General features: G+C 39.4%; 2 protein-coding genes across 2 annotated transcripts; both read right to left on the bottom strand.

Annotated features, from left to right (window-relative positions):
* Positions 1 to 1,557: 1,557 nt before the first annotated feature.
* Positions 1,558 to 17,347, bottom strand: LOC127424099 (4-trimethylaminobutyraldehyde dehydrogenase A). The gene is made up of 12 exons (XM_051668927.1): positions 17,194 to 17,347; positions 16,581 to 16,760; positions 15,466 to 15,611; positions 9,853 to 9,982; positions 8,905 to 9,039; positions 8,426 to 8,622; positions 5,352 to 5,492; positions 4,909 to 5,097; positions 4,502 to 4,589; positions 4,224 to 4,365; positions 3,408 to 3,520; positions 1,558 to 3,294 (listed from the first exon to the last, which is right to left on the bottom strand). The coding sequence occupies exons 2-12, from the start codon at positions 16,729 to 16,731 to the stop codon at positions 3,200 to 3,202; spliced, it is 1,527 nt and encodes a 508-aa protein (XP_051524887.1). The 5' UTR covers positions 16,732 to 16,760; positions 17,194 to 17,347; the 3' UTR covers positions 1,558 to 3,199.
* A 4,237-nt stretch (positions 17,348 to 21,584) lies between these two features.
* Positions 21,585 to 26,495, bottom strand: LOC127424100 (calcium load-activated calcium channel-like). Its single transcript, XM_051668928.1, has 7 exons — positions 26,299 to 26,495; positions 26,083 to 26,160; positions 25,912 to 25,971; positions 25,774 to 25,820; positions 25,534 to 25,601; positions 25,291 to 25,435; positions 21,585 to 22,065 (listed from the first exon to the last, which is right to left on the bottom strand). Exons 1-7 carry the CDS (start codon positions 26,366 to 26,368, stop codon positions 21,967 to 21,969), a joined length of 567 nt encoding a protein of 188 aa, XP_051524888.1. The 5' UTR covers positions 26,369 to 26,495; the 3' UTR covers positions 21,585 to 21,966.
* Between the last annotated feature and the right edge of the window lie 1,298 nt (positions 26,496 to 27,793).

Raw genomic sequence — 27,793 nt, 5'->3', positions numbered from 1 at the left:
GGCAAAAAGTGCAAATCAATCCCAGAACAACAGCAAAGGACCTTTTGAAGATGCTGGAGGAAACAGGCAGTCAAGTATATATATCCACAGTAAAACGAGTCCTATATTGACATAACCTGAAAGGCTGCTCCACAAAGAAAAAGCCACTGCTCCAAAACCACTATAAAATAGCCAGACTACAGTTTGCAAGTGCATATGGGGACAAAGATCTTACTTTTTGGGGAAAAGTCCTCTGGTCTGATGAAACAAAAATTTAACTGTTTGGCCATAATGACCATCGTTATGTTAGGAGGGAAAAGGGTGAGGCTTGCAAGCCGAAGAACACCATCCCAACCATGAAATATGGGGGTGGCAGTATGATGTTGTGGGGGTGCTTTGCTGTAGGAGGGACTGGTGCACTTCACAAAATAGATGGCATCATGAGGAAGGAAAATTATGTGGATATATTGAAGCAACATCTCAAGATATCAGCCAGGTCACAACTGGGTCTTCCAAATGGACAATGACCCCAAGCATACCTCCGAAGTTGTGGCGAAATGGCTTAAGGACAACAAAGTCAAGGTATTGGAGTGGCCATCACAAAGCCCTGACCTCAATCCGATAAAAAAGGGAATGTTTTCTACGATTAAATGTCAGGAATTGTGAAAAACTGAGTTTAAATGTATTTGGCTAAGGTTTATGTAAACTTCTGACTTCAACTGTGTGTGTGTGTGTGTATATATATATATATATATATATATATATATATACACACACACATACATACATACATATCAATATCAGTAAAGGCATAAGCCTTTAGAGTTGAGGTTTGTGTGTTTGTATATCTCTTGAGTCAGACAGGTAACAGTATAATGTGTCAATTCTGTGCAACCACTTACTGTAAAAATCACTATAAACCATTCAGACAAACATTAATTTAAGAATAACAAAAACAGGTTTGACTAATTTCATTCATGCTACACTTACCATCATCTCTTTTTTTTTTTCATTACAAATACAGTGAACTAAAAAGAATCACCAGGTGGGATAAGCCACCTTAAAGTCTTTCTTTTTTAATCCTGTATCTGAAATGAGGGAAAAGCCATTTAAGTATTAACTTAACTATGTGAGTCAACATGTATATTCACACTATACAAAAGCGTACACCAAACAGAATTGTTGTTTATAGTTATTTCTGAATATGGACATGTGCACATAAAATGGAAAGGTCTTGGGGGATGGGTCTCAATATGAATCCTATATATGCTGTATAAGGTTAATAGGTAATATTATAGCTATCACAGTCTATTAGTGTCCCATCATGATTCAGGTGCAAATTATTGCCCAGACTGCTTAAGTAGAATGTGGACAGTGGAGAAGAATACGTGTAATTAATCATCATGTAGGATTCAGTTTAAAAAAATTGTTTTTGCTAAGAAGCAAACAATATAGAACATACATCTCAATGTTATCAAATATCTTTCATGTCTGTAATGCCAAAAACATATGGAACATGTCCCCTAGAAGACAACACAGTCATTAGTTACATAAAAGTGAAGTAAAACAATACAGAAATTTTCCACTTGGACCAAGGAACTTTTATTTGAAATGCTACAAATTTGTAAACCAATAATCTACAAAGTATTCTATCATAAAAAGGTGTTGAGTGATAGGGGTAGACAAATAGTAAAACAAAAATCTAAGATTTAGAATGTACGTATGACTGATGTGTAAAGTTATCAGTAGGAAGATACCGGAAAGCACCTGCTTTTCTAGCCTTTAGCTGGTAGTTTTGAAAAATATTTGACACTATTTGGCAAACCCTAATGTTTCACAACTAGGGCTGTCACGATTATGAAATTTGGCTGACAATTAATTGTCAAACAAATAATTGCAATTATGACGATTAATAATCTGTTTTAGGGCTTTCACGATTAATTTTCATTTCTTAAGGTGCACGTGTGCTTTATACACCTTAAGTCATTTTCACATATTTAACTTCAAATATATAAATCAAATAATAAAATAGGGATATATGATTTCCTTTTAAGGCTTTAAAACTATATGAATCACAAAAAAAAAAAAAAAAAAATGTATTTTTTAGTATCAAAATATTTCTAAATACTTTTGTCAACTTTAGTTTTGGTCAATTTTACATTTACACTGTTGTTTTTGAATCATTCATTTATTAACTATTTAAAAAATACAAAATATATTTTTATTAAATTTATATAATATTATATTAAGCAATAGTAAAATACTTCTGTCCTAATTTCTTCACTGTCACGTCATTTTAATGCTCTTTGATTAAACCAACGAGCCCGTATTTCTCATGAAGAAAAACCTTTGAGATTTAATTTCATAATTGTATCACTCCACAAAAATAGAGTAAGTGTGTGTCAGTGTGTGTCACTACCAATGCCTGAACGAACCCACTTTGACCAGAAAAATTTGCCATTACACGATCGTTAAATTAAAGTGGAACCGGACCGTTTTGCATTCACTATCAAAGTTTATATTTTCGCAGAAGTTGAGCCAGCCTCTGCTGACAGCACGCGCTCTTCCGGACAGGAGCTGCTCTGGTTGACATCCACGGTGCAGCTCAGTGACGCTCGAAGTTCAGCTGAATGACACACAAACACACCGTTCATGGCATTTATATATTCTCTTAAAATTCCCTTATTTGGGCATTAAAATGTGACTGGAATTTGGAAGTACACAATAATCACTGTTATCTCAAATAACTGCAGTTAAATCAAATAACAGCGATCAGACAATTATTTAATAATCGCGACAGGCCTATTCACAACACTGAAATACATACATAGTTAACAGTTAAGCCTATTCTAGTGCTCCCACATGTTGGAAATATATCAACTTGATTTAAGGCATTCTGAAAATTGAAAGATACAGAAATATGGATTGTCACAGGGACTGCTAGTTTTTAAAATATCATTCTACAGTTGCTACAAAAGTGCAGTTCTTGCTGAATTGAGTTAGTTCTAAAGCTTAGCAGTTCAAACACGAGCATGTACTGTAGCTATATCCTTGTTTGCCATTTTAAAATGGCTACACTACTAAAGGCCCATTAGTTTTATCAATTCAAAATGTAGTTTAAAGATGTTAGGTCCCAAACTTCAGACAAAGAGCTATAGATCTGAACACTTGTAAAAATCACACTGCTGTAAGGAATGCTGAGGGGCAGCCCCACAATAGCCTAAAAGACGCTGTTGACGTCTCCCATTTCCACCACTACAGTCTTGAGCTGAGAGTAGTACTCAATGGTCACTTGGCCATTCTCTCGTCCAAAGCCTAAAAGGAAAGGGGTAGATGATGTTAGAACTCTCAAGCCTTTGGGATACATACATTTGAACTGGTACACTTGGCAGAAAAGATTTAAGTTTAAGATGTACAGTTTCGAGTACCTGACATCTTGTAGCCTCCAAAAGGAACCTCCACAGGGCTGACATTGTAGTTGTTGATGTAGCACGTTCCGGCCTGAAGATTTTCAGCCACTCTGTGGGCACGAGCTATATCCCTAAATTCAAAAAGTACAGCTGAATGTTTAATCTAATCTCAGTCAACTTGTAAGAGAACCTCATGATTTGTAATCATTCAGTGGAATTCAAATAAAGAAATACCAACATATGTTTAAAAAGAAACGTATGTTGGAAACATTTAATAGGAAAATTAACACAAAAATGAAAATCCTGTCATAGTTTTTTACCCTCATGTTGTTCCAAACTTGTATGGCTTTCTCATACAGAATGCAGAAAAAGATAAAAAAAAATTTAATGAATATTCCGGTCAGTCTTTTCCATACAAGGGCTGTTGATTGGAACTCACTTTAAAGCTTAAAAAGGACTCAAGAGTATCAACATCTTCACACCAGAACTTGAGTTGTTTAGCACTAAAACAATGCAAGTCACATGAACACAGAAGCCATTGTGAACGTGTGAATAGTATGCCTTCAGAAGACTTGGAATATGATGCACGAGTCGCACTAACTACTTTTATTATACTTTTGGGACATGAGGGAAATTAAATTATGACAGAATTATTATTTTTATGTGAACTACTCTTTTTAAGGCAAAATAATCCCTGTAACACAAAATACAGAAAACTTGGTAAACATGCAGAACTGTGGATGAGTTCAGAAAAGGAGTTGAGTGAGGGTCTGTGCAATATAAATATGTCAGGTCAAAGCCAAATAATAATGATTTAAGTGATGGCAGATCTACCTGGTGAAGACTCCAGATGCCAAACCAAAGGTAGTGTTGTTAGCTCTTTGAAGAACCTCTTCCTCTGTGTCAAAAGGCAAAACAGACATCACAGGGCCAAAGATCTCCTCCTTCACACAGGTCATGTCATCCCTGCAGTTATCTGTGTGTATTGCAGTAGAAGAAAGTGTATAGATGCAGAAAAGGTGGATCAGAATGAATCAAACTTTGAAAATAAGAAAAAGCATAATATCTTAATCACAACTATGTGAAGAGGACACAAACAATAATGTTCTTACCTAGCACACATGGGGACAAATAGTATCCTTCTTTTAATTTGGGATCACTGGGAACAAATCGTTCTCCTCCACACAACACTTTTGCACCCTAAAGCACCAATGACAAACTAGTTTTATTTTGACTACATCAACAATATATTCACAAACATGACAAAAGACAAATTGAAAAAGTGTTGGCTGAAACAAAGTAGTTAAAGGGGCGGTTCACTTAAAATTAATTCTGTCATCATTCACTCACCTTCATTTTGTTCCAGACCAGTATGACTTAGCCTCAGTCACCATTTACTTGCATTGTCTTTTTTCCATACAATGAAAGTGAATGGTGGCTGAGGCTATCATTCTGCCTATTCTGGAATTTCCCATTTTGAGTGAACTATACCTTTCAATAGCTAGCTGTACTGCAGTACCTGTTCTTTAGCTTGTTTGATGAAGCCCAGCACTTTTTCCATTTGCGGTTTGCTAATAAGAGCACCCATGCGTGTCCCATCCAGCATTGGATCCCCCACAGAGATGGCTTTGGTCCTTTTCACCACTTCTTCCAGGAACTGTGGCATGATCTCCCTCTGCACAAACACCCGTGTTCCATTGCAGCACACCTGGGGAAATGTATAGCAATATTAAGACATTGTGTTTTAATAGACTGGCAAAACCTAAACTATAATATAATGAAATATTTGCAGTTAAAACAAATATTTAATCAGAATACATGGCTGCTTTTGAATGGTCATCAATGGAGAAACAGGCTTTTGGGCAGCATTATGGAGCAGTTATTGCATATACCAGCAGAAGCTAATGGGCCATGCCATTATCTTGACACTTTTGTAAAGTTCACATATAACCTAGTACACACCTGTCCTTGGGTAAGGAAGTTGGCCATTAGGGCCCCTTTGATTGCATTTTCTAGGTCACAGTCCTTAAAGATGATCAATGGTGACTTCCCTCCAAGTTCTAGAGTGACCTGCTTCACACCCTTTGCTGCCATCTCCATAACCTTTATAGGAAGGGTATAATCAAGCCATGTTTAAAAAAATGTTTAAAGGGATAGTTCAACCATAAAATTAAAATACCGTTATTATTTACACACCCTCATGTTGTTCCAAACCTGTGACGTTATCTTTTTTCAGTGGAACAGTAGAAGTAGATACTTTTAAAGAATCTTTATGCCCATCTTTCCTTACAACAGCAGGTCATAGCAACCACATCTGACAAGCTCCAAAAGGACAAAAACTAAATAAAAGCACAATGTAGTCCATATGACATATGCACTACCATATATAACAAGTCTTCTGAAGCCATCTGAAAGCTTTGTGTGTGTGACAGACCTAAATTTAAGTCATTATTAAATGATTATCTTCAAATACAAAGCATGCGTCTAGCCCGCCTTGACACTCATAGACACCAACATTATATTGGTTCATGCTTTTGTGGTTACCAAACATGTCAAGCCTTGATTAAATTCTGAACATGAAAATGTGAAGATTATCAGTGAATAACAACTTAAATTTTGGTCAATTCTCACACAAAGCTGTTGTATGACTTCTGAAGATTTGGAATATAGCACGAGTCATATAAACTACTTTAATGATACTTTATGGTACTTTTTGGAGCTAAACACTAGGCCTGTCGTGATTATTAAATAACCGTCTGATCGCGGTTATTTGTCAAACCACGGATATTTTTAGACAACCGTGATTATTAGGCATGGAGAAGGGCATGGCCGGGCCGAGAGGATTCACACCCGGTGCTGAGATGCACAATCAGTGGGAGAGAGATAAAAGGAGGAGCCAGGGATGCCAGAGAGAGAGAGAGAAAAACGCATGCAGCAGTGTTTTGTGTGTGCTTTTGTTATGTTTCAGTTCAGTGTTTTATGTTGAATTAAAAGTCTTTGTGGTTCGATGGTACTGGAGTGCTCCACGAGGAGACGGAGGAGCGGCTGCCATCTGCTAGGAAGCGGAGGAGCTGTTGCCACCCGCCAGGGGACAGAGTCGCCGCTGCCATCCACCAGGAGGTGGAGGAACCGCTGCCGTCCACCAGGGGACGGAGGACCCGCTGCCATCTGCCGGGAGGTGGATGAACCGCTGCCATCCACCAGGGGACAGAGGAGCCACTACCAGCCACAAGGAGGTAGAATCCAGTGCCATCGCCCGGCGTCGCGGAGTATCGCTGGACAGCTGGTTGAGGACCAAATGGTGTTGTGGTCAGGAACCGGAATTTTTTTCCTTTTCTTTCTTCTCCCTCTCTCTCTCTGTCTCTCCTGCTATCTTTCTCTCTCCCCTCCCCTCATCCTACCCAGGAGGCGGGGAAGACCAGCTTGTGACTGAATGGCCAAAGGGGTAACTCTTCCCCTCCAGGAAGGGGGGGGGAGTAAGTCAGACCGGAGATTTTCCCTCCATATGTGACGAGGAGTGCGTGGCCAGGCCGAGAGGATTCACGCCCGGCGCTGAGTTGCCTGATCAACGGGAGAGAGATAAGAGGAGGAGCCGGGGACGCCGAGAGAGAGTGAGAGAGAGAGAGACGCATGCAGCAGTGTTTTGTGTGTGCGCTTTTGTTATGTTTCTGTTCAGTGTTTTATGTTGAATTAAAGTCTTTTTGATTGTTAATCCGTTAGTTCCTGCTTACTCCTTTCCGGATGAACGAGAGGCTTGCCACAATGCCCAAATAAGGGAATTTTAAGCGAATATACTGTATTTGCCAAGAACGGCACGTTTGTGTGTTATGCAGTTGAACTCCGAGTCCGAGCGTCACTGAGCCGCACCGCGGAGGTCAACAAGCTCCTGTCTTGAAGACCACGTGAAGCGCTCTGATGCACATGCTGTCAGCAGAGGCTCACGCCAAACTCCCGCAAAAATATAAACAAACAAGTATAAACTTTGATAGTAAACGCAAAGCGCTCTGGTTTCACTTTAAAAGATAGTACTGGGGCAAATGTTCCTGGTTCATACATACATGCTGTGTTAATGACACGCAGTGACAAAGAGGAGACGCACGCCTACTCTATTTCTGTGGAGTGATAAAATGATGAAACAAAATCTCAAAGGTTTTGCTTCATGACAAATAAGGGCTCATGAGTTTAATTAGAGCATTAAAATAATGTGTGAAAGTGAAGAAATTAGGAAAGAAATTTTTACTATTGCATAATATAATAAATATATAATATAAATATAATAAAAATATATGAAAATTATATTATAAATTATAGGCCCTATGATTGTAAATGTAAAAATTGGCCAAAACTAAAGCTGACCAAAAAGAAAGACATATTTTAAGTATTTAGAAATATTTTGATATTTAAAACATTATTTTTCATGTCATTCATACGTTTTTAAAACCCCATTTTATTTTTTTATTTATATATTTGAAGTTAAATATGTAAAAATGAATTCTTAAGGTATATGATGCACACATGCAGAAAAAAGCACACTTTAATAAATATGACAATTTATATGACAATTAATCGTGAAAGCCCTTAACAAGACAATCGTCTAAACCCTAAAACAATTAATCGTCATAATTGCAATTATTTGTTTGACAATTAATTGTCAGCCAAATTTCATAATCGTGACAGCCCTACTAGACACCAAGACATGGTCACTAAGAACTGCCGTTGTTTGGAAAAAGCTGCATACAGATTCTTAATTTCTACTGTTGTGTTCCCAGAAGAAATAATATCATACGGAATTGCTACAACATGAGGGTGAGTAAATGGGTAAACTGTTCCTTATATTTCATGCATCCGTTTTGTACATATCATTCAAACAGGATTTAAAACCTTTATTTCTACAGGCAAATCTAAATTTATAAATATAAAAGTGAGGACGTGGAACTTCAACAACAGGAACTGATGTGCATTTTTCTTAGTCACTACAACTAACTTGCACTAAAGCTACTAACTGTTTTCAGGTTGACTTTCTTTTCATGCAATACCTTTTTTCCAGTGGGAACACTGCCAGTGAAGGACACTTTAGCCACCATGGGATGGTGGCACAGCAGTCCTCCGGTCTCAGCTCCTCCTTGTACCACATTAAAGAGTCCATCTGGAACACCTGCTTCTTTATAGATCTCTGCCAGAATGACTGCTGTCACTGGGGTCATGGGAGATGGTTTAAACACCATGGCATTGCCTAAGAGGGAGAGATAAAACATTTAAATAGTTAAATAGAAAATAAACAGAGGAGCTGAAATGGACATGGGGGAATGATGGAAATGATAGACGAGAAGAAAGAGAAACAAAACTGACTTATACAAACAAGATACTACACAGAAAGAGAGAGAGAGAAAAAAAAAGAGTATCCTAAGAAACATTCGCTACTTTCAAAAAGCCAGCATCACAAGAAAATCTTGAAGACAGCATGTATAAAAATCCAGCAACGAAATTACAGATAAATAAAGCATTCTTCTCGTACCGCAGGCTATTGCTGGGGCTGACTTCCAGGCAGCTATCTGGAAGGGGTAGTTCCAGGCTCCTATGCCAACACACACACCCAGTGGCTCTCTTCGGGTGTAGGCAAAAGAGCCTCCTGGAAGCTGAATATGCTGGCCTGAGGATACAAAAATCATGGTTAGATATGATGTAAAATAATCCCGATTAGATTTGAAAATATCAACCACCTTTTCATAAAGCTTATCAACCAGTATTTATACATTGAAGGAATATTTCACCATAATGCCATCCTGGATATGTATGACTTTCTAGCTTCTGCAGAACACAAATGAAGATTTTTAGAAGAATATCTCAGCTCTGTAAATCCAAAACTTTGAAGCTCCAAAAAGCATGTAAATGAAGCATAAAAGTAATCCATACAAATCAAGTGGTTTAATCCATGTCTTCTGAAGTAATCCAATCAGTATTGGGTGAGAAAAGACCAAAATATAACTCCACTGTACATCTTGCCATAGCAGTCTCTAGGCACAATCACGATTTTAAGCTCAATCACACTTCCTAGTGCTTGGCCCATGTGCAGAGCGCTAGATGGCACTAGGAAGTGTAAGCTTGAAATCATGATTGCCAAGGGGACTGGTGATGTCAAGATTTAGAGTCAAAAAGGAGTTATATTTTGGTCTGTTCTCACATAAAATCAACTAGATCGCTCCAGAAGACATAAATGCAACCACTGGAGTCTTATGGATTACCTTTAAGCGGCCTTTATGTATTCTCTGGAGGATTGGGTGAACCTACAGAGCGGAGATATTCTTCTAAAATATTTTATTTTTGCTCTGCAGAAGAAAGTCATACACATCTGGGATGGCATGAGGGTGAGTAAATGATGAGAGAATGTTCATTTTTGGGTGAACTATTCAACTAAACAAAAGTGCCAAACCCAGTACCAAATATCCAGGTTAAAAAAGCCTACCTGTCAGTGTGGGGGCGATGCCAGCATAGTACTCAATACACTGCCAAGCAATGTCCATATCTACCACAGCCTCAGAGATGGATTTGCCATTGTTAATCACTTCCACTCTAGCAATTTCCTCTCTGCGCTCCTATACATGAGAACAGACAAGTTCAATAATTGGTAGTTAAATTTTAAAAGTGCATTCAGTATTTTTTGCCCATCTTTAACGTGATACAACAGTCGTCTTGGACTTTACACTGACACCTATCGATGTGGAATCAGCATCATGCAAATATTTTTGGTTACCGATGCATGGCAGAAATACCCTATGCATGATAAGCCATGATTGCTTTATTCCAAAAATGCAAGCGAAAGCATCCCAGAACAAATGGGTTACGGAGATAGAGTACTATTTAGCTGGTCATGTGATTTGAATGTTACTGTATAATGTGTGTACATCATTATAAGCGTATTTTCAAAAGTAATGTTCGCTTCTTTAAATGTAAAACCTTTTTAATGTGAAAAAATAAATAAAAAATACTGAGTGCACCTTTAATATTTGCTTGAGATACTTTTGAGGTAGTGACAGACAAGTTGTTAAAGTTTGTGCAACTAACAAAAAGGTTACAAAATCAGCATCATGTTAGGCTGAATCTGTCTCTGAAGAATAATTGAGAAATGCTCATTAAATGACTAATAATAAACTTTTGTTTGACAGAGCTGCAGCTCTATACTGAAAATAAAGTGATTACAGGGTTACTATATTAAATATTCCTTTAATACAGGCAGACATTTTTTTATTATTATTATTATCAAGAGTTGACCATTGAAAATTATTATGAACTTGATCGTTGTGAAATCTAATTTACAGGAGATGGATCACATCACAATGACATTAAATTGTGATTAATCTAAACAGAATTTATGAGTGTAGCTCATAAACTGCTTAAAGGGATAGTTCACCCAAAAAAGAAAATTCTCATCATTTACTCAACTTCATGCCATCCCACGTGTATAATTTTCTTCCTTCTGCAGAACACAAACAAAGATTTTGAGAAGAATATCTCAGCTCTGTACGTCCATTCAATGTAAGTGAATGGTGGTCAGAACTTTGAAGCTCCAAAAAGGATATAGTCCATAAGACTCCAGTGGTTTAATCCATGTCTTCTGAAGTGATCCAGTAGGTTTTGGGTGAAAACAGACCAAAATATAACTCCTTTTTCAGTGTGCATCCTGCTATTGCAGTCTTTAGGCACGATCACGATTTCAAGCTCAATTACACTTCCTAGTGCTTGATGCATGCGCAGAGCGCTAAATGTGCTAGGAAGAGTAATCAAGACTGAAATCATGATCGGTAAGGAGACTGCTGATGTCAAGATTTATAGTGAAAAAGGAGTTACAATTTGGTCTGTTCTCACCCTAAATTTATTGGATCGCTTCAGAAGACATGGATTAAACCACTGGAGTCTTACAGATTACTTTTATAGTACCTTTATGTGCTTTTTGAAGCTTCAAAGTTTTGGTCATCATTCACTTGCACTATGGATCTACAGAGCTGAGAGCCTCTTCTAAAAATCTAAGTTTGTGTTCTGTAGAAGAAAGTCATACACATCTTTTAGATGGCATGAGGGTGAGTAAATTATGAGAGAACCTTCATTTTTGGGTGAACTAACCCATTAAGATTCATTCAGTCTTACTGAACAGAGATTTTGTTTGTGTACCCGTCACTGCTTGTGGAACTAGCAAGCCCAACAGATGTCTAATTTCAAACAATGTGTGAGTAGTTCGCTCCAGTATTTAATGTTGCTTCATACAAGGCTATATTGCAAAATATTTTGTGGTTAAAAGGGTTTATAGTGCATTTTTGCTGTATTTTCTGCTGCTTGAGTTAACATGCATCAAAAACACATGGCCATGCAGGGGCAGTGTGAATGCTCTAAACCAGGGGTATTCAATAAAATTTCCAGGAGGTGCTGTCTCGACATTTCCATCCCACCAAAGGTCCAGACAATAATAACTTTCATCACAACGTATCATAATAACGTATCATTTCGTAGCCATTCTGACTAATGACAATGTGTAAGAAATGCACATTTTTTTGTAATAGTTATTATAAATTTCTAAGTTAGCAGCAATAGTAGCCTACTTAGTAAAATAATAAAAAAATAATCAATCATAAATCAACAGTCAAAAAGTCTCTTAATATCTGGGCAAGAATTGTGGCCCAAAGACAACCAAAGTGGACTATGGGGGATCTTCTACCGTTCATTTATAGCCTATATACAGTATAGGAATGATACTGTACCTTCAGGGGTAACCCCTGAGAGAAAATTTTAGTAATGTAAAAGTCTTAATGAACCATTTTATATTTTCCTTAAAATGCAAATCTACCAAAAAACAAACAAACAACGTACATCGAAACATGTTGATTAATAAAGCTAATTTTAGATGAGAAAAAAATATCGTTTTTAGTCTAAAGGTGCTCTGGAACCACAAAAAAACTGTCCTGTCACAAACCTTGCTTAGTTAGCAGAACCGTCGGAGTCATGTTAGACACAAAGATTTTTTTCATTTTGCTTCATTCTCGTTTTATGCAGTGTATTTTAGCGAAAGATGTCGGTATAGCTGTCCGGTATAAAAGCGGGTGCGCAAACACCATTCCTCAGAATTTTCTTTCTTCAACACAGCGATTCATCTCTCGCGTAGAAGCCTTCTACTATTTTGCCATCGACATAAACGAGTTAGCGGGCGGGATCTTCACGGCAACGAGAAGACTCTCCGCTCCCCTGCAGTGTTCCGGCAAACATTTACTCCACCTCAACGCTTGGCTGGTGAACGGGCCGCTTCAGCATCCTGATTCCTCCGCAGTGCTTCGGCAGGAGTTTTGTATCCTTATTAGCTATTGTGTGTATTGTGTGTATATATATATATATATATATATACACACACACACACACACACACACACACACACACACACACACACACACAATACACACAACTAAAAGAGCCACTTACGTGTTCGCAACTTTTTAAAGATGTCGTTCCGTATGTGTTCCGTATGTGCGAGGGACACATCCCGCCATCAGATCAGCATGTTACAGGTTGGTGCGCAGTGTGTGATGGACGTCTGACTTTTGACACTTGGACAGGTGCGAAACGGGCGTGACATGTCAACCCCCTAGAGCTACTGGCTGTCTTTCTATCTTTGAGAGCTTTTTCATTCCGACATCGTGAATCCACACATTCTGATTTGTTTGGACAACACAACAGTAGTGGCATATATAAGTCTCCAGGACACGCTGGCCCACGTATGGCTGGCAAAACGCAAGTATGCGTTTCCCCCAGTGCGCCGCCTCCATTCTGTCATCAGCAAAGTCCGAGTGGACATGGAAACAGTTCTGTTAATTGCGCCGAATGGCCCAATCAGTCCTGGTTTCTGGAGATGGTAGAAATACTGGACGGGCCTCCATAGGAAATACCTCTGAAGTAAGACCTTCTCTCTCAAACACAAGGCACGATTTGGCATCCCCAGCCAGAGCTGTGAAGCCTACACGTGTGGCCTTTGAATGGAGCACAGCGGATGAGCCAGAATTGGCTTAGTCAGTTATGAACACCATTTTACAGGCTAGAGCACCTTCCACCTTTATGCACTGAAATGGAATGTGTTCACTAATCAGTGCGTTTCACATGGCAAAAACACAGTGAACTGCCCCATACCAGAAAAAGAGAGATTGGACACAGGGATCACTCCATCAATGCTCAAAGTTTATGTGGCGACTATATCTGCATTTCACGCACCTAAAGCCGGCACCTCAAAGGGGGCAGGGCGGCTAAATCCCCCTCGCCTGGCTAGTCCCGACTTGGGACCTACCTAACTTTGGTCCTAAAATGCTCGCAGGGCCTCCCTTCGAGCCTCTGGACTATGTTGAATTGCGTGTGCTTTTTCTTAAGACTGCATTACTGCTGACTTTGACCTCAGTAAAATGGGTCGGTGATTTGCAAGCACTGTCAGTTAACTATTCATGTCTGGAGTTTGGTCCGGGTCTTTCAAAAACCACTGTCAAACCCAGAAAAGGCTATGTGCCTAAGGTTCTAACCACACCCTTCAGAGTGCAGGTGGTTCACCTTCAAGCCTTTTTCCCTTCTCCATTTAATTCTCCTTGCATTTGTTATGCCCTTTGTGAGCGCTTAACACATTCGTTGAGCGCACCTACCAATTTAGACTGTCTGACCAGCTCTTTGTGTGCTATGGATGATGCACGAAAGGAATGTCCATCTCCAAGCAAAGACTTTCTCACTGGATCGTTGATGTGATCACCCTGGCTTACGAGTTGCATGGTGCGAATTGCCCAATTGGTGTTAAAGTACACTCAGCTAGAGGCGTGACCTCTTAATGGGCATGGACGAACAGTGTGTCCTTACAAGATGTTTTGCAGAAGGATGGTCTTCTCAAAACACATTCGCAAGGTTTTACAACCTAGACGTAACGTCCCTCTCATAGCAAGTCATCTCTGTCTAGAGTGCTTGCTATTTCATTGGCCCCTCTTTTTAAGTACGGCCTCCCTGACTTTTTACACAACCGCCTTCATTCAGATCGTTGCATTTCCCCAAAAGTCACAGGCACTTTCATTACAAATAAACTTCCTTCCCGACTGGGTTCGTGAAGGGGTTAATTCATACTATATGACTATAGTTCATATATGTGTTCCCCTCCTGGCCCACCATTCACTTGCGGCATACTCATGTCAGTCACTGTCTCGCGGGACTTCGGCGTCATTTTTCCTCTCTGGAAGGTTATGTTGGTAGTGCAGTGTGATGGGACTCTGTTCCCCATAGCGTCAGCTTTCAGACGCAATGTCTCCTCGGTATGTAAACTTGGTTCCCTGAGACGAATGGAACGAGACATTGCATAAGCTGGCCGCACTACAGACTCAGAGTTCTTTGAGGTGCGAGCAATGCGCTCTTGTCCCTCAGTCAGAAAATTCTGAGGAATGGTGTTTGCGTGCCCGATTTTATACCGGACAGCTTCGCGCCTAAAAGGGTGGGGCTTAAACACCATAGCCAATTTTAGAATTGCCGTTATTGTAGAAAGGTTTCAACTAGGTCATATAGAAGGACACTGCCCATAGCGTCATCTTCCTGATGCAATGTCTCGTTCCCTTAGTCACAGGGAACCGAGGTTACATACGTAAACGAGACATCTCCTGTCATTAAAATAACTTTAAAATGATGCTGCGCCTCATGTCGCTGGCTGAGGGAGAGAGGCAACACATGAGGGCGGTGAAAGGGCATAAATGAAGAGTGTTCGGTGCTAGGGAAAAACATTAAAGGATATAGCGCTGAAAGATCAGTGCTATCTTCACCCCGGAGCACTTGCGGTTTACACAACTCTGTTTGTTGCGCTGCTAACCTAAACGGTGAGATGGGGCAACCGTTGTCATGATGTCTTGTGGTTCGGATGGAACCAGACTGCTAATTGGTGACCGCTGCTCTAAACTGTAAATACGAGTACTCCTCTGCTTTCTTGTGTGTGAAACAGGACTCAGTATCTTTAAGATTCGGTATCTGTAAGATTCTCCACATTTATTAGATTATCTTTAGAAGCATTATGATTTATAGAGATTTTTACCCTGATAATTCTGGCAGCCTCAAGCATGATCCTGGCCCGCTCCATACCAGATAGTTTACACCACTTTAGGTATGCAGAATGAGCATTTTTAATTGCCTGGTCTACCTCCTCCTCTCCACAGGGAATCATATCACACAAAACTCGACCTGGAAACAGAACAGAGGGTGAAGTACAAATGTTTGACATGTTACAGGGAGGAAGGCCCATTTCTGAGCACATCCTCATTTTAAAGGAATTGTACATGCAAGTAAATGGTGACCAAAACTTTGAAGCTCCAAAAAGCATTTAAAGGCAGCATAAAAGTAATCCATACGACTCCAGTGTTTTAATCCATGTTTTCTGAAGTGATGTAGACGGTTTTTGGTGAGAGCAGACCAAAATATAACTCCTTTTTCACTGTACATCTTGCCATTGCAGTCTCTAGGCACAATCATGATTTCAAGCTCAATTACACTTCCTAGCGCTTGGCACAGGGTGCTAGATGGCACTAGTAAGTGTAGTCGACCTTGAAATCATGATCACCAAGGAGACTGCTTATGTCAAGATTTATAGTGAAAAAGGAGTTACATTTTGGTCTCTTCTCATCCAAAACTGATTGGATTGCTTCAGAAGACATGGATTAAACCACTGGAGTATTACAGATTACTTTTATGCTGCCTTTGTGCTTTTTGGAGCTTCAAAGTTTTGGTCACCATTCGCTTACATTGTATGGACCTACAGAGTTGAGATATTTTTCTAAAAATCTTTGTGTTCTGCAGATGAAAGAACATCTCATCTGGGATGGCATGAGGGTGAGTAAATGGTGAGAGAATTTTTACTTTTGGCAGAACTACTCTAAATCCCTACATTAAATTTAAAATGTTCAGGATGTCCAGATTTAGGCTTTAAGTACTTGCTTCCACTTATTGTTTCTATAATCTACAACTGAGATGTGAAGCAATAGTCTGCAGAATAATTCAATAACTAGCATAATGCACAACCTATAAAGAAATACTGTTAAAGGTGAAACAAGAGTAATTGGGGTGCACTTAGTTATGGCATCACCAAATATATTCAAATATCCCTATGCACCGAAAAGGTAGTATTGTACTGTAAATAAAAAACACAAATCATACCCGTTGCAGGTTCAAATACTGGCTCGGAGTTCTTCGTATCTTTCGGCTTCACTCTCGCTCCTCCCCAAAAATTCAGTGGCTCCTTCACCACAAAAGATCCAGTTGAGACGTTCTTAAACTCGGGCAGCGACAGAAGTGGATGCTGAGCCATTTTGGTCTGGATAGGAATCTGCTATATAACTGCAATAAAAAAAAAAAAAAGATTTTTTTTTTTTTTTTTTACATAAATTACTACTGAAACACTTTAGTTGTATTATGTTGTATTTGCTTCCCGTCTTAACATATTGTTACCGTTGTAAATACAATTAAAGTAAACGTCAATGCGCTTATTTTCACAATGCGTCATGCATGCAAATCGACGCCATACGGTACTGTCACTTATATTCGTTGACAACCTGCAATGCAGAGCGTGCAAAGTTAAATTTAAAAAGTTCGAATAAACTGCTGCGCAATTCAGCTCGGCTTCCAAAACGTGGAAACGCCCCGTAACAGTTCATTCAAATAACAAAAACGCTTCGTGAGCAACAGTGCGCAGCTGAATGATCAAGTTTTATGCATTCATCGTACAAAACAAGATAGTTTTAACAGCAGTGCGTGCAATGATCTTAAATACCTTTTCAATCAAAGTTGAAAACTGCAGATAAGTGGAGGCCGTTTGCTCTCTCTTATCGTAGGGCGAAATGAGAACGCCCCCTCGTTGGTCGGGCAGATGGTTGCTAAAGCTGACCCCGTGATTTGGTTACATAATATGGGTTATGAAAACACATTAACAAATTTTGTCCAAAGTTCTGGAAGAAAAGAATTGCCAACACATCCAGATATATTCATCTTCACTTTGGCGTGCATGATGATACTGTTCTGAGCTGTTCTTGCACCACTGTAGCCAATATGATGTCCAGTTATCTGTAAAAGTGCAGTAGAGCTAGCACTTTTCAACCTGCAGACTACTACTGTAACTGCACCATTCTAAAGACTCGTAAGCACTGCTATTTATTATTACTCTCATTTAATCATGCCACTGATCATGCATCTATATACTAGGGCTGCTCGATTATGGCAAAAATCATAATCACGATTATTTTGGTCAATATTGAGATCACGATTATTTAGCACAATTACTCACTGACTTTGGAAACATCGTGCATTTATTGAACTTTTTTAATTTATTTTTTATTGTCTTTTTAACAGTGGATTTCCTTAAAATTGAAATTGCACTGGGTAGGGGAGGAGGCTATTGTCATATGGTAACTATTTTATGTTATGTATGGTAGTCAAATAAAGGAAAGCCTCCATTGCCATCATTTACAGTAGGGGTGCTCACACTTCTATGGAATGAGATCTACTTTTTCATCATGTTATTGCAGCAAGAATCTACCAATAAAAGCTAGAAATTATCACAATACCAAAATTTCAGTTGACGATTCTCAATACCAGCTTCAAAATCACAACAAATAATAACACCAACTAATATGTTAATTATGGAAGAATAGTTTCAAGTTCTTAAGTAATCATTCAAGACTAAAACAGTCAGTAATAAAATAACAATAAAAAACAGCAATAGAAATAGATTAAAAATAATAGAACAAAAATACAAATTAAGAAAATTCAGTGCTTTTTTAAACACTTTAAATGTTTTTAACAGCAGTAGGCTATCAAGTATTCAAGTAAACATTCAGAATGAAATGCAACATAAAACTACTACAGGTCTTCACTGTATGATTACATTAAATGAATACTTTTTAAAGCTACTAAAGTTACCCAGTCACGAGCAGTGAGTGGTTTTCTCGTTTTCTTGTTATGGTTGTTTGATTATTATAATGACACACTAGACAGCAGCAGGTCTGTTAGCTTACATTTACTTAAAAGTCCGACATTTTAATACAAATCAGATTTTTTTTTTCTCCACTGTTCACTTTAGACATCACTCTCCGTGTTTACATGAATACCTCATCAAGAAATTTTGGTGGAATTTTGAAATGTATTTGACCGTTCAGGTGCGCATTAGTGCGAGCATTTTCAGAACACGTGCACGTTTAGCACACACATATGCAGCCTGTCAATCAAACAGGGTACAGCTGTTACTAGACCACTTGCAAATTATAAAATTACGTGCTCTGGATTACTTTCAACAGCAGAATAAGAATATTAACTTTCGAATAAGTGACACAGGCCTAGGCTAATCACAAATATATCCGGTTAATTTTTCGTTATTAATGTTTTAATCAGTCTGCTTATCCGGTCAGCAACTAAAATTCTCTTTCACTTGCATTAATATCGAGCCCTGATTAAATATTGTATTCAACATTCTCATATAAAATTGTTTTCTTCTGCAGTATAGCTCCTAAAATAAATGTACGTTGTTTTAAATGAGTTTTAGATATTATTTTGGAAAGCAAGCCAAAAAAGTCTAATCAAACTTATTTTGTTCCAGTGTAGAATGGGCTAAGACTACACCCTCACCTTTATGTTCACTTCAATCCATCTTTAACTCACAAAAAACAAACTTCCTCTTCTTAATAGAGCTGCGTATTGCCCATTTTCTTCATGATAAGATACACACAGTGAACGTGACACATATATTATGATTCACTACATCGTGAGTCATCATGTTATAATCTAGCTGCAGCGCGCAAATGATGAGTGTCCCCATGCCAGTGTGTGCATCAGCTGGGAGAAGATTCAATCTCTTCCCTGGTCACTTCACGCAACTCATAGGCGTGGTGCTGACCGCACAGAGAAATGGCAGTTTCTGAGTTTATTTTCATAACACTCTTCCTTATTATTTGAATTTTAATAAAGGATGCTATAAAGATATAACGCTGGTTTTTTATTATTATTGCGAAACAGAATGTGGCACAATAATCGTTTTATCTTGTTTACCTTGTTTTCATAGTCGTTGGAAGCCAAAATCGTAACTGGATATAAAATTTGATTAATCGCCCAACCCTACTATATACACACTTTTCAATCTTGAACCACACTGTTACACAATGGACATATACTGTCTGAACTATAAAACTTGTAATAACTGATATCACCGTGCCCTTTTTGTTGTGTTTTATTTTGTCCCATACTGTCTGTTTTGTGTCCCATAACTTTCCAATACTGTTGATATGTGTGTAACATGTTTGCTGTGATTATTCTGTGCTATACGGTTTTAAAAATGTCCTGCGTGTATTGTATGTTTCAGTCTGAAGTCCTATAATTCTATGTAAATATTAGCACCAGGTCAGAGAATCACAATATAGTTTCTGTATGCATGCACCATGGCTGAATGACAATGAAAGCTAACTTGACTTGACTATCCATCACATGATCAAGTGTAAACAGTGTGCTTTCAGCAGTATCTAATTAAACAACATGCCCAAGGCTGCATGCGACAGCAACTACACTGCCTGGCAAAAAAAGTCGCCATTTGGATTTAAATAAGCAGATACTTAAGAGCCTATGATTGGATAATTATTGCAGTGATATGTTTCAACTGGCAACAATTCTATTAACCCTAACTGTTGCAGTGTGTAGCTTCTCATTTCTTAAACAACCATATCAGAAGACGTATCCCGTGGCCGTGGAAAAGATGTTACTGTGTTTCAGAAGGAGCCAATTATTGGCCTGCATCAAGAAAAGGAAACAACTAAGGAGATTGCTGAAATCACTGGAATTGGGTTAAGAACTGTCCAATGCATTATTAAAACCTGGAAGGATGGTGGTGAACCATCAGCACAATGCAACGAGAACTTACAGGATTGGAACTAAACAGCTGTGTGGCCACAAGAAAGCCACTTGTTAGGCTAATTGGAAAAAACTACTTCAATTTGCTATGGAGCATAAAGATTGGACTGTGGTGCAATGGAAAAAGGTCATGTGGTCTGATGAGTCCAGATTTACCCAATTCCAAAGCAATGGGCGGGTCAGGGTAAGAAGGGAAGCGCATGAAACGATGCACCTGTCATGCATAGTGCCCGCTGTACAAGCATCTGGAGGCAGTGTTATGATCTGGGGTTGCTTCAATTGGTCAGGTCTAGGCTCAGCAACGTTATGCATCAATAAAATGAAGTCAGCTGACTACCTGAATGTACTGAATGACCAGGTTATCCCATCAATGGATTTTTTCTTCCCTGTCGGCACGGGAATATTCCAGGGTGACAATGCCAAGATTAGTCGGGCACAAATTGTGAAAGAGTGGTTCAGGGAGCATGAGGAATCATTTTCACACATGAATTGGCCACCACAGAGTCTGACCTTAACCCCATTAAAAGTCATTGGGATATGCTGGAGAAGGCTTTATAGAGTAGTTCGACTCTCCCGTCATCAATAAAAGATCTCAGCCAAAACTGAATGCAACTCTGGACGGATATAATGTGACGTTATCGAAATGACGTGCCATAATCAAATCTAAAGGCGGTCCAACAAAATAGAGTATGCAACTTTTTTTTGGCCAGGCAGTGTAGATGCTGCTACACAGTACCGCAGCTCCCTATACGCATGTCACTCAATCTGCGTAGGGCACCAACTTACCCTAGGGGGCACCAGAAACTCCACCAGCTGCCCTTCCTTGCACATTATACTTCAATGAAGGACCCGATAGCAGTCGCAGAACACAGATGATCACCTCACAGGTCACACCACATCAGATATCACCCCACCCCCACCGCGGAACACTGCGTAGGGTATCAATTTGGCCAGCGCCAGTCCTGCAGCTACATTGACCATCTGTGCCCATAAAAGGAAACTGTAACTCTCATGGGGGAAAATTGCAGAGCAATTGCAGAAGGCTAACCCCTTGATAATATGCTCCAAATTGCAAGACAATGATTTGGACAAAAAAAAAACATAAAAATACATTACATATATTAAAATTCCTATGTAATTATTATCTTTCCGTAGTCCATATACAAAGTCAAATATAAAGTTTTGTCTCATCTAAGTCTCGTTCAAATATAAAAAATTTCATTTTAAACAAAGACTACAGAGGAACCAACACGAAAGTCTAAGGTCTAAACTCAAACAAGACATTTATTTCACAGAAATAAAACATACACAATCAGAAATAAAACATTCTAACAATTACATACTGTAATTAAACATTTTATTAGTCATGAGAAGAAACTAAAATCCAGGGATCTCAAAATCAATGTTTTATCAATTAGCATGTCTTGTAGTTAATCATTAAGTTACAAAAAATCTTTTTAACCCTCTGTAAATTTACTCGTAGCATTTACAGAACCACTATTAAAGTAAATTTACATTCATAACAATTTCATGATTTCAGTGATCACCTTAGGTATTGGTAGCTGCACGATCTGACTAACAAACTCTGTTGTTCACACAATGTACAGCAGAGGGTGTCCACTTCCTATGTAGAGATCTCACTGTTTTCAAAAGTTCATGAAAACTTGGCAGCTTGTGGAGGAGGCCCTAAAAACCCTCCAGCCTGTTTGGTTGCAGCACGAGAGGGAGCGAGACCCAACATCTTCTGGATATTCTGAGGATACACATGCATTCAATGGTAAGGGTTAGGACATGCATTAAAAAAGGCCCTGTTTACACCAGGTATTAAGATGTGTTTCAGTGTAAAAGTGTGCAAAACCGGAATGGATTGGATCACATAAACCACATTCTGAGACGAAAACGCATGTGACCATAGGGGCCTGGGTAGCTCAGCAAGTACTGACGCTGACTACCACCCCTGGAGTCACGAGTTCGAATCAAGGGTCTGCTGAGTGACTCCAGCCAGGCCTCTAAGCAACCAAATTGTCCCGGTTGCTAGGGAGGGTAGAGTCACATGGGGTAACCTCCTCGTAGTTGCGATTAGGGGTTCTCGCTCTCAATGGGGCGCGTGGTAAGTTGTGCGTGGATCGCGGAGAGTAGTATGAGCCTCCCGTGCTGCGAGTCTCCACGGTGTCATGCACAGCGAGCCACATGATAAGATGCGTGGATTGACTGTCTCAGAAGTGGAGGCAACTGAGACTTGTCCTCCGCCACCTGGATTGAGGCGGGTAACCGTGTAACCACGAGGACCTACTAAGTAGTGGGAATTGGGCATTCCAAATTGGGAGAAAAGGGGATACAATTTATTTTTTTTAAATGCATGTAACCATATTGCATTTGTACTGTAGATGTACAGCAACTAACAGCCTATTCACCTGTCAATTAACCACTGCGCTAAAAGAAGGGTTTTAAGGCACCTACACACTAGAGTTTATGCTGTGTCAGAGAATGCTACAAATCTGTTGATTTCAATAATGCGTCACAAGGACGGAGAGGGAAAACTTTAGGTTACTCAGGTAAACCCCGGTTCTCTGATAACAGGAGTGAGGTATCTCACTATGGGAATTCGCCTCAGACGTATCCGACATTGGAAGCAATGACACCACGTCTGTCAGCTGACAGACTAATCACAGCAGTGATAAGAGAGCCCCACCTCCCTATATAAGACACCGCCACAGGTCTCTTCTTCATTCCCCTCATATCTCTTCTCCGTGCAACTGCAAGGAGGGAAGTGTGGTGAGATACCTCACTCCTGTTATCAGAGAACCGGGGTTACGTGAGTAACCAAAAGTTCTCTAACATTCGTTTGGTATCTCATTATGGGATATAGCCAACTCCCGTAATGCAGATATGCTGTCCGAAGCAGACAATGTACACCCACCTAATCAACTGGCAAAGAATTGATAGGGGAGGAAACAAAATAACACACTTGTGCTTCACTGTGTTATTGTTGATTTGTGCCCAATGAGACATCCGCTGCCATATTTATCACTCCCGGAACGTGCGTCGCCCGCAATGAAAGCGCACACAGCATCACACAATCAGCTTTTGTGCCAAGCTGTGAAGTTGCTGTGAACACGTACCCCCTTGTCTGTTTACGTATGCCACTGTTATTGTGTTGTCTGATCGGACTAGGACATGGTGGCTTTGAAGGAACAGTGCAAAGTGCTTCAGTGATAGAAACATTTTAATTCAAGTCAGTAACTCCAGAAAGTTTGTGCGCATTGCGTAGTGACGCAGGCCAAACCCCATTCACTCTTCTGCCTTTGCATACGGCGCCCCAACCTGTGGGAGACGTGTCTGTCATCACCACTATCCTCAGAGAGAACCGCCCCCAAAAGCGTTCCTCTGCCAGTGCTCGCTCAATACAGATCGGAATTTTATCTGAGACCAAAATATATTATTTCCTGCAAGGGCACCAGCTCTTTGTCTCATTTATTTTGAAAACTATGTTCTCTAAATGAAACAGATACGAGAGTGCTGGTATCACTGCTTGCTGCCGCAACGGAGCACAGAGCAGTAGATCGTCTAGGTAAGCAGACACTCAGAGACCCGTTAATCTCAGCGGCGTTAGCGCTGCTTCCATACACTTGCTGAACAATCTCGGTGCTAATGACAGTCCTAAAGACACAGTCAAAAATTCGTAGGCTACTCCCTGATAAGCAAACCTTAGGAATTTTTTGTTTGACAGGTAAACGCCAATGTGCAAATATGCGTCTTTCAGATCGACTGACGTAAACCAGTCTCCGGGACGAACAAGCATTTTGAGACAGCGTTTTGAGCGTGAACATTTTTAATTTGTACCTTCTGAGGTGTTTGTGGAGGTTCCGCAAATCCAGAATGGGACTGAGACCTCCCCCTCTCTTGGGGATCAGGAAAAACCTGGAGTAAAAACCCTGACGGCTGTCCTCCGCCTGCACCACCCTTATAGCTCTTCTGCTCAGCAAATTGGCTATTTCTTCCTCCAAAATCTGTGCCGATTCTCCCTCCGCTGTTGACATTAACACCTTGTTCAAGAGAAGTGGTTTTACAGCAAACTGCAGGCGATAATCCCATTCTATTGCAGATAAAACCCAGGGGTGGACTGTGAGCAGAGAGGGGCCTGCTGTAGCTCTCACTCAACGATGGTGCTGCGGCACCATCTAGCAACAGAGCTGTGGATTGCAGCTCTAAACTGGACATTATTTGGGAGGTTTTTTCGTTTATTTTCACACATTGCTGTGCCCTCGGCCCACTACATGGAAGCACAGAGAATCGTTTTATTTTTGTAACACTCATGTTTTCGGCTGGGACCTGAATCCAGATTGCCCACCTCTAAAATGGGTTGGGAACCCAAAACGTGACAGCTGCAGAGCTCAAGCAGTGACTTTTCGGGGAAGGCAAGTTTCAAATGCCTCCCCACCTGTCTTCCTTGAATCGCATTGCTGCCGTATCGTAGAAACCGTAGCCCTGAAAGGGGCTTTCGGTTTCACGGGGCGTCCAAGACAGACCCTTGTTGTATGAGTCGTAGGACATTAATTTAAACGCTGAGTCATATGGATGACATTTATGCTGGCTGACTGTCTGTGATTTTTGGAGGTTCAAAAGTCTGATCACCATCCAATTGCATTTTAAGGACCTACTGAGTGAAGATATTTTTCTATTTTTCTTCAAATGTGTTCTGCTGAAGAAAGAAAGTCATATACATCTGGCATGGCATGAGCACAGGTAAATGATGAGATAATTGTCATTTTTGGGTGCACTAACCCTTTAACACCAGGTGTAAACTGGGCCTAAGTTACTTGATCAATGTTAATTGAATGAACACTCAAGGCTTATGCTCCTTTCAAAAATTAATATAATAGCAAAGGTAGCCTCTAAATAGCTATTACATTGCACCATGGATTCATTCCGTTTACTCATAGAAAAACTGAATATGTAAATAATAGATAAAGATTACCTGTCTAATTGACATGGTGCACAGGATGTAGAGGAAGATGAAGGAACAATCGGTGTAATCTTCACCAAGGAGGTTGCGGTGAGAGAGGCCTTGGATATAGGACAAAGGGACAAATGGAAGCTTGGCCACAACACGACCATCAAAGCTGGATTGAGAAACACAGCAAAAAGCTTTAGCACATCAAAGCAGGTGTTACTGAACATTAGTAATAAAGTTGTGTGTGTAATGCATGGGCCTACGTACATGGAATTGAACATGCCCATCAAAGCAGTAAAGCAAAAGCCAATGGCAAACATTGACTTCATCCGTACCTTCAATTAAAAAAAAAAAACATTTTATGCAATACTACTTACAAACAAACTGCAACTTGCTAAACTTCTCATTACATTTATAATAAGAAATAAACAAAATAAGAAATAAAATATATATGAAAAAATATCTGATCTGAATTCTGATAAATTTAAGCAGAAAATATTACAATACCATGGACAGGTCTCTGTTATTGTTCTTGAGCTTCTCCTCTTGTCTCTCTGGTGAAAACAATATTAAAGCCACCTAATTTTTGTTTTAGTGACAAATTCACATAATAATAGTATCTTTATACTGTACAGTATTACTCACCAATTTTTTTCTTCTGCTGACGCCCAGCTGATTCAGTAATTGTCTCTTTCTTTTTCTCCACTAGAACAAGTTGCACAATTTTAAACAATGGTCACATGGATTAAAGAGATGTAAAGGACACAGATATAGAGACAGTACAACGGACAGACATCATTTGTTTAAATTACTTACGTTTTTTACTTTGTTTTTCAACCTCTGCCTTAAGTCTCTTGTACTTGTCTGTGCGGTACACCAGAACCCATGTTATTCCTGTAGAAATAGAGTGAGCAAAACCGTTAAATATGCAACCAATGAGGCTAATGAATCTGTCCAGTATTTCCTCAGAGCTTAAAACATTCGCTTAGTGCTATCTGACAGGTAAAGCACAAGAATGTACGGGTTACATACCTTCCGCTAATAATGCAGTGCAAATAGATATAAACACAATAAGAATCGTATCTGCGAACATTGTGGTCATTTTGGAGATGTTTAGGAGTGTGATTATGTGTTAAATCTGGCTAATACTTTTGGTTCAAGCACAAGCTCGAGTGAACAACAGCGACAGCATTAGTACCGTGACATCATCAATGTGCGTCCAAGTGTGTGCTGAATTTGGTTGTGCTTCTAGTGGCAATGACCCAATTTTTTGACGTATTACTGATGAAACAGAATGCAAGGCATGAAGGATGCTTTTCTCTCATTCATACTTGTGGACAAATTATCTGTAATATCACTTTTAACAATTGACACATACTGCCTTTATTTAGCTGACACATTTACTGTACATTACTAAAATCTGAACAGCTCTTCAAAATCATTGTTCAGGTAGGGCCTTGGAGTACCTTTCAAATACCATGTTACATGTCATGAATATGGTAATCATTTTGTACCATAGTATCAAAGTACCATGGTATTACCATCTGATACTCTAACCAGAGCTGCCGCTAAGGTTTACTGGGCCTGGGATAAAATTTTGCATGTGGGCCCAATGAGGAGGCCATCGAGTACCTTATGCTGCATTCCATTAAAATCAGAAAGTCTGGAATTCCAACTTCCTACTAAGAAAATTGTAATGGAATGCCACTCAGAGTTGGTCTTCCAACTTGGAAACTCGTGTGGAAATCTTCAACTCCGATTTCGCCGAGATGAAGGTCCCTGACATCACACAAACATGTCGGCACCCATGGAAATGTGCAAAGTTAGTGATAAACATTCACTTTTATTAATAATATTGATCAATGAGTCAAAGCTCCTACATTACATGATATTAAAGTTGTTTAACAAACGTTTGCTAAGATAGGTGTTCAAAATACATGTAAATTGTACTCTCTTTTGATTATCGTACAACTGTGGCAAAAACGCTGGCGTAAAGCTAATGGGAGCGTTGCGGTTTTGTTGCCTTACACATCATCTTCCGAGCATCTTGCAACAGAATGTCTTTATGGTCGGAGGATGCTATACTAATTATAAAAATGCTAAAAAAAATTTTTTTTAAAAATGGCTAAAAATCAAGATACAACATGTAAATTGATATCATATTTCTTATTTGAATTCAACAACTTCCTTCAACAACAGTTTTTATTGACAAAAAGGGGGCTTTGGCTTTTGTCTTGGACAATGGGGGGCTTTTACTCCAAGGCCCCCCATTGTCCGAACCCCAGAAACTAGGAGTGTCAATAGATTAAAATACTTAGTTATTCTAGACATTTCAGGAATGTTCAGTTTATATGTTGTAGGCCTACATAAAGATTTAAGCTAATTTCAGCATTTATTCAAATTATCCTATTTTAAAATGACTTTAATGAATTTAAATAATTTTCATCACGTCATCTTCATGCCCCCTTGGAAGTTTGGTGAGGTCCTCTAGTGGGCCTCGATCCTCTGGTTGAGATTCATAAGTGGG

Source organism: Myxocyprinus asiaticus, chromosome 33, assembly GCF_019703515.2.
Source record: "Myxocyprinus asiaticus isolate MX2 ecotype Aquarium Trade chromosome 33, UBuf_Myxa_2, whole genome shotgun sequence".
NCBI classification, from domain to species: domain Eukaryota; kingdom Metazoa; phylum Chordata; class Actinopteri; order Cypriniformes; family Catostomidae; genus Myxocyprinus; species Myxocyprinus asiaticus.
This window is presented reverse-complemented; position numbering and strand designations above follow the sequence as displayed.

Excerpts from the sequence above, each read along its gene's own strand:
- LOC127424100 (XM_051668928.1), bottom strand. The coding sequence starts at position 26,368 with ATGACCACAATGTTCGCAGATACGATTCTTATTGTGTTTATATCTATT. Across the intron at positions 26,161-26,298 it reads CACTGCATTATTAGCGGAAG|GAATAACATGGGTTCTGGTG; the intron begins GTATGTAACCCG and ends CTATTTCTACAG. Across the intron at positions 25,602-25,773 it reads ATAACAGAGACCTGTCCATG|GTACGGATGAAGTCAATGTT; the intron begins GTATTGTAATAT and ends TTTTAATTGAAG.
- LOC127424099 (XM_051668927.1), bottom strand. The coding sequence starts at position 16,731 with ATGGCTCAGCATCCACTTCTGTCGCTGCCCGAGTTTAAGAACGTCTCA. Across the intron at positions 4,366-4,501 it reads TTTGTCCCCATGTGTGCTAG|ATAACTGCAGGGATGACATG; the intron begins GTAAGAACATTA and ends CAATACACACAG. Across the intron at positions 3,295-3,407 it reads TGGAGGCTACAAGATGTCAG|GCTTTGGACGAGAGAATGGC; the intron begins GTACTCGAAACT and ends CTTTCCTTTTAG.